Source organism: Amphiura filiformis, chromosome 12, assembly GCF_039555335.1.
Source record: "Amphiura filiformis chromosome 12, Afil_fr2py, whole genome shotgun sequence".
Lineage (NCBI taxonomy): Eukaryota > Metazoa > Echinodermata > Ophiuroidea > Amphilepidida > Amphiuridae > Amphiura > Amphiura filiformis.
Genome location: NC_092639.1, coordinates 45,550,339 through 45,569,923, shown reverse-complemented (window position 1 = coordinate 45,569,923; position 19,585 = coordinate 45,550,339). Strand labels below are relative to the sequence as shown.

General features: G+C 35.7%; 1 protein-coding gene across 1 annotated transcript in view; it reads right to left on the bottom strand.

The window, feature by feature from the left end:
* The window catches only part of LOC140165393 (carbohydrate sulfotransferase 11-like), a 29,281-nt gene extending 18,853 nt beyond the window's left edge, over window positions 1-10,428 (bottom strand). The window contains exon 1 of the mRNA XM_072188708.1: window positions 10,113-10,428. Within this exon, the coding sequence (XP_072044809.1) occupies window positions 10,113-10,224 (112 nt within the window). The 5' untranslated portion in view covers window positions 10,225-10,428. The remainder of the gene's footprint in view (window positions 1-10,112) is intronic.
* Between the last annotated feature and the right edge of the window lie 9,157 nt (window positions 10,429-19,585).

Sequence of the window (19,585 nt, the reverse complement as noted above, 5' to 3'; positions counted from 1 at the left end):
AACATCAATTAGTGTTGGTAGTAGTGCACTATTTATACCCAGCTCTGGTCAGATCAGGGAATGGTCAGATAATGCTCATTATTATTGTTTAATTAGTGGTCACACTTTACTTTGCAATGCTTGTTGACAGCTTATCAGTAGTCAGATCAGTAGGGGTGCAATTGTATCCTTTTTCATAGAGCAAAATTGTTCAAAATGTTCTAAAAACCTTATTTGTGAACGGATTTTAATCGTTAACAAAGCAAAATGTATGTTTAATATATTAATTATTACATTAATAGCAATTTCCTAAGTTTCCATCCATAAATAACCACAGAGCATTATCTGTTTACAAAATAAGTGTTTATTTTCAATTAGCCATCTTATCAGTAAAACTGATAGGAGGCCAAATTATAGTCAAATCAATTAGCCATCTTATCAGTAAAACTGATAGGAGGCCAAATTATAGTCAAAAAACAGATTCTTTGTCTGGTAGTCCCGGCAACCCAGTCTATATGTGGCTCAGTTGTAAACATACACAACACAAACCGACTGTGAAGGAGCCTATATGCACGTAAACAACTTTCTAGTACATGTATAATAAAATCCGTTTTTGAGTATAATAAAGAAAGTCATGCATTGGCAACATGAAGGAAATACCTATTGCTAACTTGGTAAAATGCATACTCGTAGCCCAATCTTGTACATCATAGCACCCAGTTTGGGTTTGTAGTTTCGAAATGTTGCAATTAAACATTAGTTCTTTCAAATATGAAACGCTAAAACACAAATCTAGAACAAACAATCATTATATTTAGAAAGATATAGCAAACTTTCCATGATAGAGATTGGACCCAAGACAAAGTACACCCAAATTAGGTGACAATTCGGAATTAAGCCATGGCTGGAAAAAATAAGGTCTCTCGTCCCAACGCGCAGTCGGGCTTTCTTGTTAGAACGAGCCATTCCCTCATACATTATGTTTAGTCGTGCTTTGTGTTTAAGAAAGGAACACTACGAGTTCTCAACTATGAGGTCTATACCTAGTACCTACACGCAAGTGTGTCCATTAATTACGGAACACTGCGAATTCTCAACTATGTCCACGCCGACTGCGCCAAATAAAACCAAGACCTATAAGCCCTCTATCGAATTCAGAACTACGTCTGCGCCGACTGCGCCAACATAAAACCAAGACCTACACGCAAGTGTGTCTATGTCCTGTTAAGAAGCATGCTGTTTTCAAAGCCCCATATCGAATTCAGAACTACGTCTACGCCGACTGCGCCAACATAAAACCAAGAATAAGCCCTCTATTGAATTCAGAACTACGTCTGCGCCGACTGCGCCAACATAAAACCAAGAATTGCGTGCATATCCTATTTGGACATGGACGCACTTGGTTAATGGCCCATGGTGTGGAACCTTGGACGTACTCAAATAATGAGTTTTCAACGGCGTCTACGCCGACCAACGCCGTCGGGCTGTTTTCAACCAACACGCCCTCTCTGTCTGAAATTATTTGTCCAAATACCAGAATCCAAAAAGCCATGTCGTGACTGTAGGGGGAGTATTTGTCCAACTACTAGATAGATGGCGCTTCGTTGAAGACACTGCGTCTACGCCGACCAACACCGTCGGGCTGTTTTCAACCAACACGCCCTCTCTGTCTGAAATTATTTGTCCAAATACCAGAATCCAAAAAGCCATGTCGTGACTCTAGGGGGAGTATTTGTCCAACTACTAGATAGATGGCGCTTCGTTGAAGACATTTGTCCAAGAACCAAAATGTAAAAGAAATTATGATGTGACTATAGGGGATTATTTGTCAAAATACAAGAAAATATCAAATTGAGGGGGCTATTCCCTTCGAAGCAGCTCGGGGCTGTGCCCATGGTGTGGTGGGTATTGTGTAGTTATGCCAAAAGATCAATGTTCAATGTTTTTCAATTCACCGAATGAAGTAAGTTGGGGTAAATCCTTTCAAATTGAAAGTAATTCGCTCTAAAAATGTTTGAAATCTTATTATTCCAACCATATGCAACATTTGCCATTTTGAACTTTTTGAAGTTATACTTGATTGGTTTCAATGCAAAAAATGGGCGTCAATTTCAGTCGGCGAATTGAAAAAACATCGAACATTAATCTGTTTGACTGAACATTCAATCTGAAAAAACAAAATGAGACATATCAAAATGTATTTTTCACACAAGGTATAGTTTAATGTGCGTTTTTTTCGTTGCCACCAACGCAATAACATGCAACAGGAAGAGAACACATAGGATATTTAATACTAATTTAGTATACTCAACAAACACAATTTTTCAAAAGTCATAATCGTGTTATAAACGGACTTATATAAAACGTTTTTAATAACAATTAAATGTCGGGTTATGTAAAGGTTATATAGGGTCCACAACTTATAAGTTCCCCCTAGTACTTTTTAGAAAAAGTCAAAAATATTTTACGAAATGTAAAAAGATATGTATAGCCCGATTTGTTTTACACATGTGGATCAATTTATAGCGTCACACGTCATTGCGTTCAGTCACAATGGTTAATTGTGTAAGAAAAGAAGCCGTTTTAAAAGTTACACCTAAGTCCATAGCAGTCAGGGTTTCTTTAAGGGGGTACTACACCCCTCGATAAATTTGTGTCTATTTTTGCATTTTTCTCAAAAACTAATAACACAGTGGTACCAAAAGTTATGTATATTATAGGGGCAAGGAATCCAATTATTACACTGGAATTTCAGTGAACCAAGACAAGCGGTTTGTTATTTATGATAAGAAATAAGGTACCGCTAGGATGTACCTCATTTCTGATCATATATACTGAACCGCTTGTCTTGAGTCACTGAAATTTCAGTGTAGTATTTGGATTCCTTGCCCCAATAATATACATAACTTATTTTACCAGTGTGTTATTATTTTTTGAGAAAAATGCAAAAATAGTCAAAAGTTTACCACAGGGGTGTAGTACCCCTTAACAAACACATGAATAGACTTGGCCTACTGTAAGTTGTTTGAGAGCTGACTCTATGGACTCAGATGCAACTTAAGGGATCTAGAATGAGCGTTTATTGCGTTTCGACAGTATTTTTTGAGGGACATGAGAGCACCTCAGACCTATCGAATTGCATTCTGAATACGAAGCATGTCTTTCTGATATCAAATAATTTTCATTTTTTGAAAATCACAATATAATACAAATTTTATGACAAATTATAAAAATTTAATATTTTTCAAATTTTTGATATATAACAGTCCTCGAAGTAAATTATAAAAATCTAATGATATATTCTTAAAGTGTATGTAGCAGGGAGGAAAAGCCGACGGTCAATTGAAAATTTTGACTTTTCATATTGAAGATATGGATTTTTTTCCCAAAAAGACCTTTTTTTGGTGTTTTGGGGGAAAATCCATATCTCCAATACGAAAGGTCAAAATTTTCAATTGATCGTCGGGTTTTCATCCCACCTACATACACTTTAAGTATAAATCATCAGATTTGTAAAGTTTACTTCGAGTACTGTTAAATATCAAAATATAATTTTTAATGATTTGCCATAAAATGTGTATTAAATTGCGAATTTCAAAAAATCAAAATTATTTGATATCAGAAGGACATTCTTCGTATTCAGAATGCAATTCGATATGTCTGATGTGCTCTAATGTCCCAAAATAAATACTGTCCAAACGTTCATACCCCAGCCCTTAACACTGTTTAAAACGGTCTCTTTTTGGGGCGCCCGCAACGGCGGGGGCACCTTATTGGCATGACTTTGTGAAAAGCTTCTAATTTCACTCTTGCTAGATTTACTTCGCAATTGTTTTGCTAAAAGTATGCCCAGCTTGGAAATAAAACCACAATTTGCTTGGATTTAATTTTATTATTGTTTTCTGATATGCACGGGATAAAATGTTGTGCGTATATTTCTTTGTTTAAAATACAAAATTAATGGACTTATAAAAACACCAAATAAACCGAGACCTTTGTATGGCTTAAACCAGTTTAACGCCTCTTAGAACCTGATAGACGGTGACCAACACTATGGACCACAATAGCCTAATCTCAATGGCATAGTCCAATAACCTCAAATAAACAATCATAGTGAAAAATTTGACCTAAGTTGCAGAGTATGAGTTATTGCACCCAAAGTTTCAAAGTCATTCAATGAATGTACATATGTATTGGGGTTAAAGAACCGTGTGCTGATAGATGCGCATGTTGTGGATCCTATAAATTTTGGAAATCTGAAAAAAGTTGTTTTTTTCTATTTACTGTACAAAAGAATACCGACCCTATTTTTGGAAATTCATGCAAAGTTTTTTTTCTTTTCAAATTGTTGCATTCTGAAGATGTAAAAAAAAATGTATTTTAGAACTTGTGTTCAACATTTTAGTTGTTTTGTAATGTTAGTTGATTCATTTTGACACCAAAATTGTCTGATTTTTCATATTTTGAGCCTTAATTAATACAAACAGAAGAATTTGCTAGTACTAAAAAAAAAGAAAAAAAAGAAAAAAAACCCGAAATCCCAACTGATCGACCGAATTTTGAAAATTCATTTGAGGGCAAACAAACAATTTTTTTTATTGGCCTAAGATCAATAACGAGGCAGTAAAACGACTACTTTGACTATACAATGTAAACATGAGCAAGGCCATGTTTTTGTAGCATCAGCAGGTAGTAGTGATAATGATAATTGCACGCTAATTAAATCTGAATATATAATTTAAAAAAACCGCTTATTTTGTAAACAGATAATACTCTGATTATTTATGGAAGAAATTTAATGGAAATGCTCTCAATGAAATAATTAATATATTAAACATACATTTTGTTTTGTCAACGATGAAAATCCGTTCACAAATAAAGTTTTTTAGGACATTATTTGACAATTCAATTCATTCAGAAAATGCAAGACTGGATTGAGTAATCATGCAGTCTTTTTGATTTAATGTGCTTGTAACTAAATCCTGTTATCTACCCAGCAATGTTTGCTTATCTTTTAATTGTAAAAAACTGTAGTGTACTAAATGGTACAAGACAGAAAAGGCAAACAGACAGAAATTTAGAGTTATAAATTAGAGAGTTGACACGAAGTTGTAAGAGTTAAATTATTAAGGACATGATGGGTGTAACTGTAAGCGCGAAAATGTTGAATGTCAGATCAAAGTCATCCGAGGTGAATTAAGTATTGTCGAGAATGTTCAAAGTCGTGTTATAACGTAATCACAATTAAACATTAAAACCATCAAGGTCGTATCAATGTTAGCAGTTACTGATAATAGATATTTGGATTGTCATGGCTGGTTATGATCACCGGCAGCAAACATTCTTATTTGATGCGAAACTCGGTGGATGTGATTTCCATTGATCCCTTTGTATAAATTAAATGTAGACCTATTTAGCACACATTTTTCAATTTAGCTTTCAACATAAAAATTCTTGAGAATTTCCTGTAGTATGTCATTGGTGGTAACAACATTTCCCACCCGGTTAGCTGTGCATGTGCTACACACAAAAAAATTACTAGCAATAGCATTCCAAGTACTTGTCAATGTAAAATTGTGAAACATGAATTTTATCCATGGCGTTGTCTTTTTAAAGACATTTCTTGTTACTTTTTAATGCTAAGAATCCTTTTAGATATCGAGGATGTTACAGAGGATGTATAGATGTGTCGAGGATGTTACGTTTATGAACAAAACGTAACGTTTGTATTTTCAACATTGTTAATCATTGCTACGTGTATGCTGAGACGAAGGTATATTCGTCTCAGGTGTATGTTCACAATGAAAGTTCTGTAAAAATTTTTTTAATTCTTCAATGCTAAGTATTCTTTTGGATATCATCAAATTGTACATTTCTAGTCAGATTTTCAGTGTGTTAACAACTATGTATCAAAGATGTTACGTTCATGTACAAAACATTAAGGGATGGGGTATGAACGTTTGGACAGTATTTATTGTGGGACATTAGAGCACACCAGACATATCGAATTGCATTCTGAATACGAAGAATGTCCTTCTAATATCAAATAATTTTAATTGTTTGAAATTCGCAATGCAATACACATTTTATGGCAAATAATTAAAAATTGATATATTTGATATTTAACAGTACTCGAAGTAAACTTTATAAATCTGATGATTTATACTTAAAGTGTATGTAGGTGGGATGAAAAGCCGAATGATCAATTAAAAATTTTGACCTTTTGTATTGAAGATATGGATTTTTTCTCCCAAAACACCAAAAAAAAATTAGGTCTTTTTGAGAAAAAAATCCATATCTTCAATATGAAAGGTCAACATTTTCAATTGATCGTTGGCTTTTCCTCCCAGCTACATACACTTTAAGTATATATCATTAGATTTATAACATTTCAACTTCGAGGACTGTTATATGTATCAAAAATGTGACAAATATCACATTTTAATAATTTGTCATAAAATTTGTATTATATCGTGAATTTCCAAAATATGAAAATTATTTGATATCAGAAAGAAAGATTCTTCGTATTCAGAATGCAATTTGATATGTCTGAGGTGCTCTCATGTCCCGCAAAAAATACTGTCAAAACGCTCATTCCAGATCCCTATAACGTTCTTATCTTGTAAACATTGTATATAGCTACTTTTATGAAGAATGAATGTTCTGTAATTGTTTTTTATCCTTCATCTCTATTTGATTTTCAGTGTATTAGCAAGTAGATGATGTATATGTATCACAGACGTTATACATTTATAAAAATTTAACGTTTTCTTTTGGTCAACATAGGCGTTAGACTACCCCGTAGTCCACTTGCCCATTGTGCATACTCTGGATATTGTATTTAAGCTTAAAACTCTGATTTAATTAATGTGTGCACAATTGATCGATTTTCACATCTGATCTTTTCAGTCACCCTACTCCCTCTGTTTGTTAGCTTCCCAAGTGGACTACTGACTTTGGATTGCGGTTTAAATCCAGCTGTCTAAGCCTTGTATATGAGCTTCTATGGATGAGATTGTCGGAAATCTGGCCTATAGTACTAAAATTGGCCATGATGTAATGCATCTTTAAATGGATCTGGCTTGTGATTGGTCCTCCGGGTACCTGTCATTAACATTAATAACTACATGGTACACAAGTATGCGGCCTTTGTGTTGTGTAATTGCATGAACGCGTCAGTAAGTACATGAGCGTGTCTTGTATTTGCTTGCGGTTACAAGTGTGAATGTTAGGGACTTTGCCCGTTCAAAATCCCGTTTAAAATTGAAAGTCCATAGTCGATTTTTAACCGGGAATTTCGCGATTAATAAACTGACAGATTCTAAAATCAGAATTGTTCAGTATTGAAGTGCCAATACAATTATGACATTATGATATGTTGCATTCAATAATATAAGCCAAACTTTTTCATAACAATTTTATACTAGTATTTTGATGTGATAAATATCAGTATTATTTCGAGTTCAACTGAATGCTTTCATCATGATTAACATTAATAACATGCTTTTATTTATCAAAAATCGACTATGGCATAGTCTACGTAGATCCCGGGTGGGGGATACCCCCCCCATATTTTGCCAGGGGGAGCTTACTTATTTGTGTCTTCTATACTATTCTCATATACCCCTGCATAACGCAATTCAACAATATTCAATATCCAAAGTAATATCCTCACTACAATAGGCCCCCAAAACAGAACTCCCCCACCCCACATAATCGCAAATTGACACGAAAGCTTCATTCCAATTTATTTCATCCAAAATTGGTCCTGTCATACACCTTCACCAATCAAACACATTTCTCTTGCATTTGATCATCATCTTCTCTTCCCTAGAAAAAATCATTATAATACCAAATCTACACACCATGGAATTCACCACATCACGTCCAAGCTCACATTGGGCGCCCCATTCCTTTTTTAAAGGAATTTTTATTTACATAATGAACCATTGTGAATGTGACGCTATAATTTGGTCCATACCTTTTTACACGTTTGCATTTTGTCAAATATTTTTCGATTTATTTTAAAAAGTACGAGTATTCAGGGGGAACTTATAAGTTGTGGACCCTCTATAAACATTGTTAAAACGTTTAGTATGAAAAAAACAAACAAAAACAAAAACACTACACATTTCAAAAATGTCGTCAAAATGTTATTGCAAAATATTTTTTGTCAACACTTAATAAGATTTTGCCTTGAGTTACCAAAAATGTTTTCTGAACGTTATGAAAACGTTTTATACCCTTTATAACCCGACATTTCCGTTTTCTATAAAACGTTTGTGTTTGTTGGGTATAAACACATCACAAGAAATAAGACTGAAAATATCGTCATAACCCCGGGGTCATAAGTATCGTAAAGTAAAACTTTGTACCAATAAAAACTGATTTAGAAATAATTATATGATTGTTTACTAAGTGTTGTGTGAAAATAAACATGTCTATGACTTCATGTCTGAATGAACCCAAATTGAAGACAAAACTGCCCTTTCCAAAAGTCACAAAGTATAGGCCTATGCATACTGCAGTTACTGTCCGTTTTCCTATACACAATACACAGAGCTCTTACCATTGACGCGTGACCTCTACAAATAGCGTATGTTAGAAGTATGGGTAATTGCCTAGTTAACGTCGCTGTGTGAAAAATAACCGGCCAATATTAAAAGTACTCTTCTAAAATTCTAGAAAATATAGTTTTGTAACATGTCCTAAATTTTTAGCTAATTTAGATGTTTGGAAATATTCGCACTTTGGTGTTTTAGTGTATGTTATAGGTAATAGTACATTGCCTAGTTAACGTCGCTGTATGAAAAATAACCGGCCGATATTAAAAGTACTCTTCTGAAATTCTAGAAAATATAGTTTTGTAACATGTCCTAAATTTTTAGCTAATTTAGGTGTTTGGAAGTATTCGCACTTTTGTGTTTTAGGAAGGATATGTAAACGACAGATAACACAAAAAATATGAAGAAATTATTTCCAAACCGTGTTAAGTCAACAATCATTATGTTGCTCATTTTCAAGAATGCTGGTTAACAATAAGCAGACCATTGTCTCCATTGTTACCTTGCGTTTCCTTTATAATCGGTTACCCAACTGAAACTATAATACCAGCTCATTGCGATACCGCACATGTAAAACAGACACATATGCACAACCAGAGAAGATCTGATTTAATCAGTTGAGCTGTTTTCAATGAGTGTTATCTTGGTTTAATAGCTTTTAATGGGGTTTAAGTCCTGCAAAGGTCGTGGAGAATTCTACTGTAGACATGCATGACTGCATCATGGCTTGTTAACTGCAAGGCGTATTGGGACAAGTAATGGAACTGACCATCTTATCTTACAACTCACTGTGGTGAACTCTTTGCACCAAGGGGACATAATACAGTAAATAATGCGGAGGATTTTAAACTGCACTAAATCACACGGGTTTTTTCCATTATAATAGTAACAAGCCATATGAATCACCTTTTGTGACAAGCATCTAGACCTTTTGAAAAGGGCAGTTTTTGCCTTCAATTTAGGCTCATTCAGCCCTGAAGTCATGGAAATCTCTCATTTTCACACAACACTAATACTAACTTGGGTGGTGCAATAATTATATGTACCCCCAGGGTGGTGAATTATAGGGCAAGCATTTTTGTCAGGTCGAAAGGGGGGGGGTCAAGCGATTTTTGGCAGGTCGAAAGGGGGGGGCAAGCGATTTTTGGCACAGATATTTTGGGCACCGTTTCTATATTACGCGCTAAAAAGGTGTAGGAAAACATTAGGAGCACGTTAAAATATGCAAAATTTCCTGCTCGCTACGCTCGCATTATATGATAAGACAAAGGTTATAAATTAGGGTTCCCCATAATCTTAGTGTGTAAAGGGGGGGGCAAAGGTTTTTGGCACATCGAAAGGGGGCAGGGCAAAGATTTTTGGCACGTCGAAAGGGGGGGCAAGCGATTTTTGGCAGACCACTTTGAGAATTTACCACCCTGGGGGTACACATAATTATTGCACAGCCCTAACAGTCATATAATTATTTCAAAAATAGTTTTATTGGGTACAAAACGAAACCTTACAATGTTATGACGAAATGGTTGAGAGGGGTTTCTTGTGCTGTGTTAGTAATACTGTGGGACTCACCTTTGCTGCCCAATGTTAAGTCCATCAGATTATGTAGAACAAATACTACTATTGCTACCACCACGATTAAAGTAATGCTCTTGCACTTGTTCCTGCACATCTGCCAAACCATCGTACTATCTACAGTAAATCATAGATGGCGCAACTCGAATTATGAATTCAATTAAGGTTAGCAGCTGTTGCGCTTTGGTACTTCCCAGCAGCATCTTGCGAATAGTAGTGAGCTTTGGCAAAAATTGCATCGATCATTTCATAGCGAATTCAAATATCACAGATATAGTTTTGTAGGTCCTGTGGTTCTTGAGTTATGTTACAGAGGGCTGAAACAACAACACATTTGGGTGGAATCCCTCCCGGTTGTGGTTAAAAAAATTAACTTTATAAATTGGAATTAAGGAAAAAAATACCTTTCTTTTGCTTTTTGTTTGACAACAATCGGAGCTTCCATTCAAAAGTTATATTCAAAAATGTAACTTCGTGAGGCAAATTTAAAAAGATTAATTCTTATGTATTATATTGTTTTCTCAAGCTGCGATATTTAACGTTTTTCCATTTAAAAATTCATATCTCAAAAAATAATCAAGATTTTGACCTCTAATCTTCACTATCATTTGTGATAATTCAATTGTGTCTTTTCTAAATTAAAATGAAAGTAAAACAGTGTTTCTAAAATATAAAAAATCCTAAAAACAGTGTTTCTAGACTAAAATTCACTAAATTGCTGATACCTCGAAAACTTTTTTCGCAAACGTATGTCCACACGGTGCGCAATATCTCAAAAAGTAGCCTATTTGAGGTATGGACTTCAAATTGTAACTGAGTGTTGCTGATATGCAGGGCTATAAATTAGACTAGAAGTTTTTAATTCCAAGCTTGGGAACTATGTTGTTGCTATGGCAGCATCAAATTAGCATACAGCAATAATTATTAAATTTGACCTTTGACCTCCCGGTAGACCCTCAAGACATCACATGATTATCAAGTTCTAGTTCAGATTCGAGTCCTGCCTATGAAAAACACATTTTCAAAATTCCATTTCTATTGATAAAATACTTTTTGAGATATCATGTTCCAAAGGTCTCTACCTTTGAAATTCACCAAATCCAACATGGCGGCCGTTACCATGGCAACGGGTGATATGACCAACAATCAGAGTATTGGATTTGAATAAAAATTGTTTAAGGTATATACATGCCACCTAGTTTTGGGAAGTTTCATTCACTAAGTTGACCCATACAAGCTTTAGATTCTAGATCACCCAAACCGGGGGGATTCCACCTTAAACGTACAGAACTCAAGCAAGTTTTCAAAATATATGATTTGTCTATAAGCTTCTATAAGAGAGTTCCCGTGTTTTCAAGCGGAACGGACTACAATAGTGTTTATAACGTGATTCGCACCGCCGTATTCCTCATTCCTTTGATTTGGTCAATGACCCTATTGGTGCTACGTTCTACAAAATAACATTTGCTAATTATTGCGCGAGTGTTGGTATTCTGAAAATTGTAAACGGAGTTTAGGTTTCCCTATACCCTGTGTGGGCAAGTCATACTTCAGTATGACTTGCCCTGAACGTCCATATATGTTCGCAAGCGACGGTGACATTGCATGAGAGCCTGCCAATTTAAGCTTCCTATAATATCAATTGCAAATAACATACGAAGTCACAAACTTACAAACTTCAATATGCACTTTAAATACAGCAGACCAGCTGTTAATTATTGCCGATCCTGTAGAATAACTTACATAATCGTCCATTTCATGGAATCCCGTTGCTCAGAATTGCCAATTTCATTTTTATCTGTCAAATACGCTGTGTATACGCTCCATTAAGAACAGGTGTGAAACTGATTTTATACCACTCGTTCGCTTTCTCAGAAAAGCCAGCCTCGTGGCTAGGGCATGACGTCATCGTGGACGTAGGCCTATGCAAAATTTCCCCGGGGGTGCCAGTTGAACCGTCAATGAAGTCATCACCGACCAAAATTTCGCGGTAAAAGGGTATCTTTTTAAGCATAGGCCACGTCCCGCGCGGGACGCGAAAAGGGTCTCAATTTTGGTGTTTTCTGGAAAAAAGGGTACCTTTTTTACAATAGATATGTCGGCGTTTTGGGTTCATGAAAATCAAAGTCCAGCATTTGACGTCAGCCGCTGTTTTCGTTCCTGATTGTAAACAACTTCTTACTTCCGGGTCTGTAAGTGTAATATATTAGTCTTGTGCCCGGTCTTGGGACATGTAAGGTCAGTGATATGGGTAGGGGCCTACCTTTGTTTGCACCATGGCTGTGGTCAGTGATTTGGGTATCCTTTTTTCATAGCAGGTCAGTGGTAAGGGTTACCTTTCAGCCCTTGGGCATGTCAGTGTTTTGGGTGAAAAATAAAAGTGTCTGGTCAGTGATGACAACATGCAATGGTATATGAGTGGCACCCCCGGGAAAATTTCCGACGGGCGTCATATAACCCGTATTGTGATTGGTTGCAAAAGCCATTCTTTGAAATCATAAGCCAATCAATGAACGCGACGGCCTTTTACGGTATTAATTAATGTGACTCGCCAGTAAAGTACGTCTAACCTGATTGGTTTACAAAACTACTTTGATAATTGCTAAGCCAGTCAGCGTGCTCGATGCAACAACCTCGTAGAGGTTTTCGAGAGGCGAATTCACGTGGTGATCCAGCGATCGAGTATAAATTCAGGTTGACAACTGCTCTCGCGCGAGATCGCAGCTGCAGGGTCTATGAATAACAATACATGGACACAATCAGTGACATTTACACAATGCAATAATGAATTATTTATGACATGCATCGGCTGGATTTTACGATCGAGGTAAGGTTTTTGGCCTGTCCCTGCGTGAATATCCTTAGTTTTCAGCATCAAAGATACTTGCGATGACCAGTTTTTTGCGGACACTTTGATAACAGGTAACTTTTATAGGTCATAGGGTAGAAACTATAGTTGTACAATTTGTACGAAATATACATTTTGTCGAGGCCTAAAATGTTTACAAAAATATATTGGTCCGTACGTTGTGCTTTTATTCAGTTGTTCGACGTATAAGGTTTCCCTCCAAGATGGCGGGTAACCGGCCCAAAACACGGGAACTCTCTATTGTAGAATGAACTTTTGCAAAACATCATTTTTATTTTTAATATTGATTTAGATAATGAAAATCGATTTTTTTTTGCTGTTTCGACCAACAATACCTCATCTACCTTGGAATTTATAACCATTTAAATAAAAAGCTAGGGCTAATTAGTCACGATTATCGCACTTTCAGTTTCCCACGCGTTTGAACGGGAATTGGATTGCGTACTTTTTCGATGTCTAGTGAGCAAATTTCTTCAATATTTTGAGAAAATGATGTCAAATTTTCTATTCTATATTGTTTGGTAATAATGTCTTTTGCCAATAGTATGTTTAAAGTTGTAATTTTGTGTTTTTGATCGCAAAGATCGGATATTTTCGTTCCGGATTCGAATTCTGAACCCTTCGCAAGGGTGCCGATTTCAGCAGAACTTTGACGATAATTTTGCCTTTTTGGACACTAAAATGCATTCGATCCTTAATTTTGTTTCAACCGAGTCTTAAATTAGCAAGCACAATAAGGTTGGTACCACTTTTATATACATTGATAAAATTTTAAAGATTTTTTTTTAGTTTCTAACCGGCGCAAATCGTTAAGTGTGTATTTCCCATTGACATCCAAAATGGGAAATACGAGTCTGATGGACATAGGAACGGCGTCCATGAGACTCAGCGAGTCTAGGGCTAATACTAATAGTGGTGTTTTTTTCTGCAAATGAAATCACACATTTTATGTAAAATTGTAAAACTCATGCCTTATCGTGGTCTCACAGAATAGGCCTAATAGGCCTATGAATATAAAAGTCACACATACCTTTTCATGAAACACGTCAGCTGTGATAGGCTTCCATCAACCCAGACACGAGCCAATCCTAAAAAGTGGGTTTTCTTATTTCTAAAGATTTGTTGCCCATTCATGAGATGTTAATTTCTGTTATGACGAACCATAGACACGGGGGTGACACTAAATTCACGGTTATTCTATTAAGCACGCAAACCTATGACAAATCCCGCTGGTTTGCTTGGTAGAAAACAGGTGGTGTATGACGTGCATTCCCTAAATTCAGTAAATTTTCATCGTCAACCGTGTAATTGAATGGGATTATTTTGAAATTTTAAAACGCTTGAAATATCACAAACAAATAGGCCTATGTTGATAAATAATATAAATACAAGCTAAAACCGTTGGGGTTCGATAATGAACCCCACAAAACTAACCGAGTATATGGAAAATGCCATACGGCCGGGCGGTTTCACGAGTTGCCGGCTCGATCATGTCATCCGCCGCCTGGTAGAAAATGAGTCCAGTTATCGATCGGTTATGAATATTCATGTTCGACCCCTTGATCATGTTAATTACGGTTGACAAATAAAGCCGCCATTCAGTTTTGCGAACTTTGTCTGTTCAATGCGAGTACCAAGCTTGAAAGTGCGCCCGCTCTGAGAGCTGAGACCACTGACCTCCACTGACCTCGTTTGTTTTGAAACGCCCTCAATTGAGCTGAGGCCACTGATTATATAATCACCCGAGTGTTTTGAATTTTGATTTATACACTACAGCGTGTGAGCCGGTTAGTAATATTAATGAAGTGACACACTGATGCACGGCGTTTATATCACTTGTACATTGCACTGATATGTCACTTGCTGAATTACGTGTAGGCCTACTCATAGTATTTAAAATCCCTACTAGAAGAGTTTAGGTCTATCAAAAGAATGATTGAATGATTTTGGAGATTTTCCCCGGAGATTATCAAGGGCTGTGTAATAACTTCCGAGCCGGGGGAGAAGGGGATTTTTGCACATATTCATGGTAGGCCTACGCCTATTAAATAAAACGCTATAAAAAGGCTTAGGATAACAGTACGCGTCCGGAAACGCTTAAATATGCAAATTGTCTTTTGAACAAAACCAAATTCTTCGCCTGTTTAATAGGCCTATGGTCAATAATGAGTAAAAAATCGGTTTTGTTAAAAAAAAAAGTTTCTTACTGTAAGCCTATATAGGCATGATAGGAGGGCCTATCCACCAATCTGATGAATCTATTTAATTTAAGGTTTGCGGGATCGGATCCCAATAATTTGGATGTGCAACGAGGGGTGGGGTGTCACAATTTTATTTGCAGATAAGCGATTTTTGGCAGGCCGGTGGGGGGGGGGGGCATTTTTGGACACGCCGTTTGGAAATTTTATCCCCGGGGACCCATAATGAGCCCCCGGGGTAAAATTTCCGAACAACCCGCCAAAATCGCTTGCACCCCCTCTCGGTCCGCCAAAATTCTTAGCCCCCCTTCCCCTTGCACATGCCAACTTTTTGGGATCCCAATTTGCGGGTATCATGCGGTATGGCTTATTATGTTGCGAGCGCAGCGAGAAAGAAAATTTGCTTATTAAAGCGTTTCCGTACTGTTTTCCGAAGCCTTTTTAGAGCGTTTTATTTAAAACGCACCCCTCTCGGCTGGCCAAAAATTGCTTGTCCCCCCCCCCACTTGCGGCTCGCCAAAAAATTCTTGCCCCCCCAATTTTACCCTCCCCCAGGGCTTATAATTTTGCACAGCCCTAGCCCCTAATGATATCAAAATAGAAATAGACCTACAACAATTTTATGAAAACAAAACAAATATACCGATGTATAGCCCTAAACGAAATGGGACATCTATTGCATTGATTTTTCATGCACAACTTTTATTTATTTATCTAATAATTAATTAGTTAATTAATGAATGAATGTATAAATTAATTACTTAATTACTTAATTAATTAATTTATTTATTTATTTGCTTGTTTATTTATTTAATTTAGGCCTATTGAAGTAACTCAGCTCTTAAACATTTCACGTACTCACTTGCAACGGCTCAACGAATTAATCAATAAATCAATACTTCAAGTTATCAATCAATCAAACAATAACAATATTAATAATTATATAATAGTCAATTTCGATCAATAGACTTATCAAACCATCAAACAATGAAACAATGAACTGATCGACCAATCAAGTTGTCGATCAATTTTAATTTTATGACTTGTGATGACGTGAGACTAAATGACTGACAGATTGACTGATTGATATGTTGATGTATGGATTGATTGATTGATGAATTGATTGATTGATGATTGATTGTTGGAATAAAGTGTGAAGGTATAACAGGTAAATGAATGAATGCAAGAGTGATTGAGAGGAGGGTGTTGATTGGTTGATTGATTTACTGACCACATATTATTTCACACAATATTATTTTGTAAGATGGATGATTACTGAATCTGTCATTATGGTAAAATACACAGTGGTGACGGTAGATTTCTTGGCATTGGTGGATGAATTATTTTTTCTGAAATAAATGCGAGCAATACATTGCCATTTTGAAGTTAAATTGAGACAGGTGTCAAGAGAAATAAAAAAATCCTCATTATATCAATGTGTTTTTCATTATTAGACACATTAACATAATGCACTTTTGATAATACATGTACATTAAACAAAATTTTAAAAGTTATGCAAATCGGATAAAAAGATTTAAAAACAACGTTTTTTTTTTAATTTTCAAACGCGTTTTTTACACATTTCATTTTTTCACCATATTTCGACCTGAGATAAAATGTAGCTCCAAAAGTATACCCACCATAATAGGCCTTAAACTTTGCATATATTGTCTTTAGACTATTTTCTACTGCATGCACCTACAATCAAATTGATCTATCTGAGACATTTATAAAAATATTTGGTCAAATTTAAAAAATTTAAAAAATTTAAATAATATTGTTCATGATATAATTAATTGGGTTGTTTTGTCATCAGAATGAGATTAATTTTAAGTGAGTGAGTGATGAAGTGAGTATAAATGTTAGTGATTAAATAATAAATAAATAAATAAATAGATAGATAGATAAATAAATAAATAAATAAATAAATAAATAAATAAATAAATAAATAAATAAATAATAAATTATAGTATAGACAAGTTATTGTAATATATTTTTTTCCAATAGAGGCGTAACATTCTGTTTCAAAATATTTATTTATATTTATTAGATTATTTTCTAACTTAAATATTTTCTTTAGAGCAAAGACAAATATTTTCCCTTTTCTCTAGTAGAGCTTTCTCCAATTTGAGCCCTAAATAAAACTCTGCTTCTTTTATTATTGATTTAATTTCACGATTTATTCCATTGAGCAATATCAAGGATTAAAATCACACGTCTCACAGCAGATAGTTACTTGGTTTAGTGGTTGTACGCTGTGCCTTTCACCCGAGAGGTACCGAGATCGATTCCCGCTTCCGCCTTCTATTTTGTTCAAGACTGGAAAGAATGAAGCTTACTAGTATTTGTCTTTAGGCCTACAACACTAAATTATTCATGGTTTACCCTATGTGGTGGTGTAAAGTGCTACCGGTAAACATGAATATGAATTTATAACACAATGGCTAATTTAAATAAGAATGCGGCCTCATGCTAATTAGGGAGTGCCTCTTCCTATCAATTATTCCATGCCATAGACCAGCTGTTTTAAATGGTCTATGGACGAACACGCATATTCAATTCTCTCTCACTCAAGGCTCAGTCACAATTCAGTATCGAAGTTACGTAATGTTACTATGTCAACGGGATCACGCGCCAGAGTAATGAACCACGATCGAAATGATCACCACATAAAGTATATGGCACTCGAAGGCATACCAAAGTAGCGTGATCCGGTAACCAAGAGAATTACGTAACCACTTCGATGCTGAATAGCCATCGAGGTCGCGTCACTGTCCTCACTGAAGTCATGAAAAGATTATGACCAAAACTTTCCATTATTTTCATAAAAAAAGTCAATTATCTGAAAATCTCATTTGAGATGGAAATAATCAGAATTAAAACTCTCAAAATGTCTGACTTCCCCTGATGATCATAATCAGCAGTGTTTTTTAGTTGTAGGGGTAGATGATGTGGTAAATAATGGAAATTTAAGGATTACCTCATAATTTTTCCCTTAGTGATTACAAAAATTGCAAATTTCTTTCGCCATTCGTATACGGATATCCGTTGTCGGATATCCGATTCGGAGATTTAAAAATGTTGTAATTCCAAGCAATCAACCTGATAATCCCTCATGTCGTCATGCGGGAAATAATTTAGTTTAATTATGACATTTTAAGCTTCAAATTTCTAACATCCGTTCATCCGGTGTTTACCAACCTCCAATTTCTTTATTTGAATAAAAACAAATTCAAATCTTTTCTCAATCTGTTATGTTGCAAAATGTCTGTAACCCGTGGGGGGGGCACTGGTCATTGACAAGGGGGTATCATGCGTGGCCACGAAGTCTCAAATAGCACCCTTAACAAGTATTTACGAGGTCTGAAAATGCACCCCTAAACAAGTATGACAAGTGCAATTTTATACCCTTTTATTTTAGATACCCTTTTCACAATATTTAAGTACAGTGCCTGATCATGAAAAAAGACCCTTTTTACTTGAATCTTTGGCCACGTATACTACCCCCTGGTTAATGACCAGTGGCCCCCTGTGGTCTGTAATGATGATCTCAGCATTAATACCTGTTTTGAAATGGTCTTTCATCAACAATATAGGTAATAGCCATGTAAATGAAAGTTTTGACAATAATGAAATTTTCCAAAATAATGAATAATGAAATCATGACCTCATATTTCACTGAAAAAAAATGTGACGGGAAACTAATCATTTCATTTCAATAGCCTTACGTGTTTGTATTGTTCTAAGTAAAAACCCAGGTTGTCTACCCATGGCGCTCTAGCTGAAATACAGCAAGATAAATGTAAGATAGTAAAATGTAAACTTGTATTTTAGACTATCTCGAGCTACATCAACCAGAAAAGAATGACAGACATTTGATGCATGTCCGATACATCTTCGCATGTTAGTTCTTTTCTCTCTCATCTATCTGATATTTGTATTAATTCTGATGATAAGAACGACTAAGTTTGCCATTGCCAAACAGTAATCGTATTTCCTGGTTGGTTTACTAGTCTCAGGCTAGGTACAAGGGGGGTGGCACTAAATTCACGGTTGTTCTATTATCAACGCAAAACCTATGAAAAATTCCGCTGGTTTACTAGCTAGAAAGTGAGGCCAGTTATCGATCCGTTATGAATAATTCATATTCGACCCCTTGGATCATGTTAATTGATATTGGCAAATAACAACGTTGTTAGTTTTGCGAACTTTGCCTGTTCAATGAGAGTATAGCGCGCCCCCAATACATCTGGGCACAAACCAGGCGAAAACGATCCAGTTTAATGAAATGGCGGACGGGTATTCCCATCAGGCACCAGTGATATGTTTTTTCAAAGAAAGACTACTAATTTGATATGAAATGACATGTTGCAATAGCAAAGTCAAAATTAGGACTTGCTGTC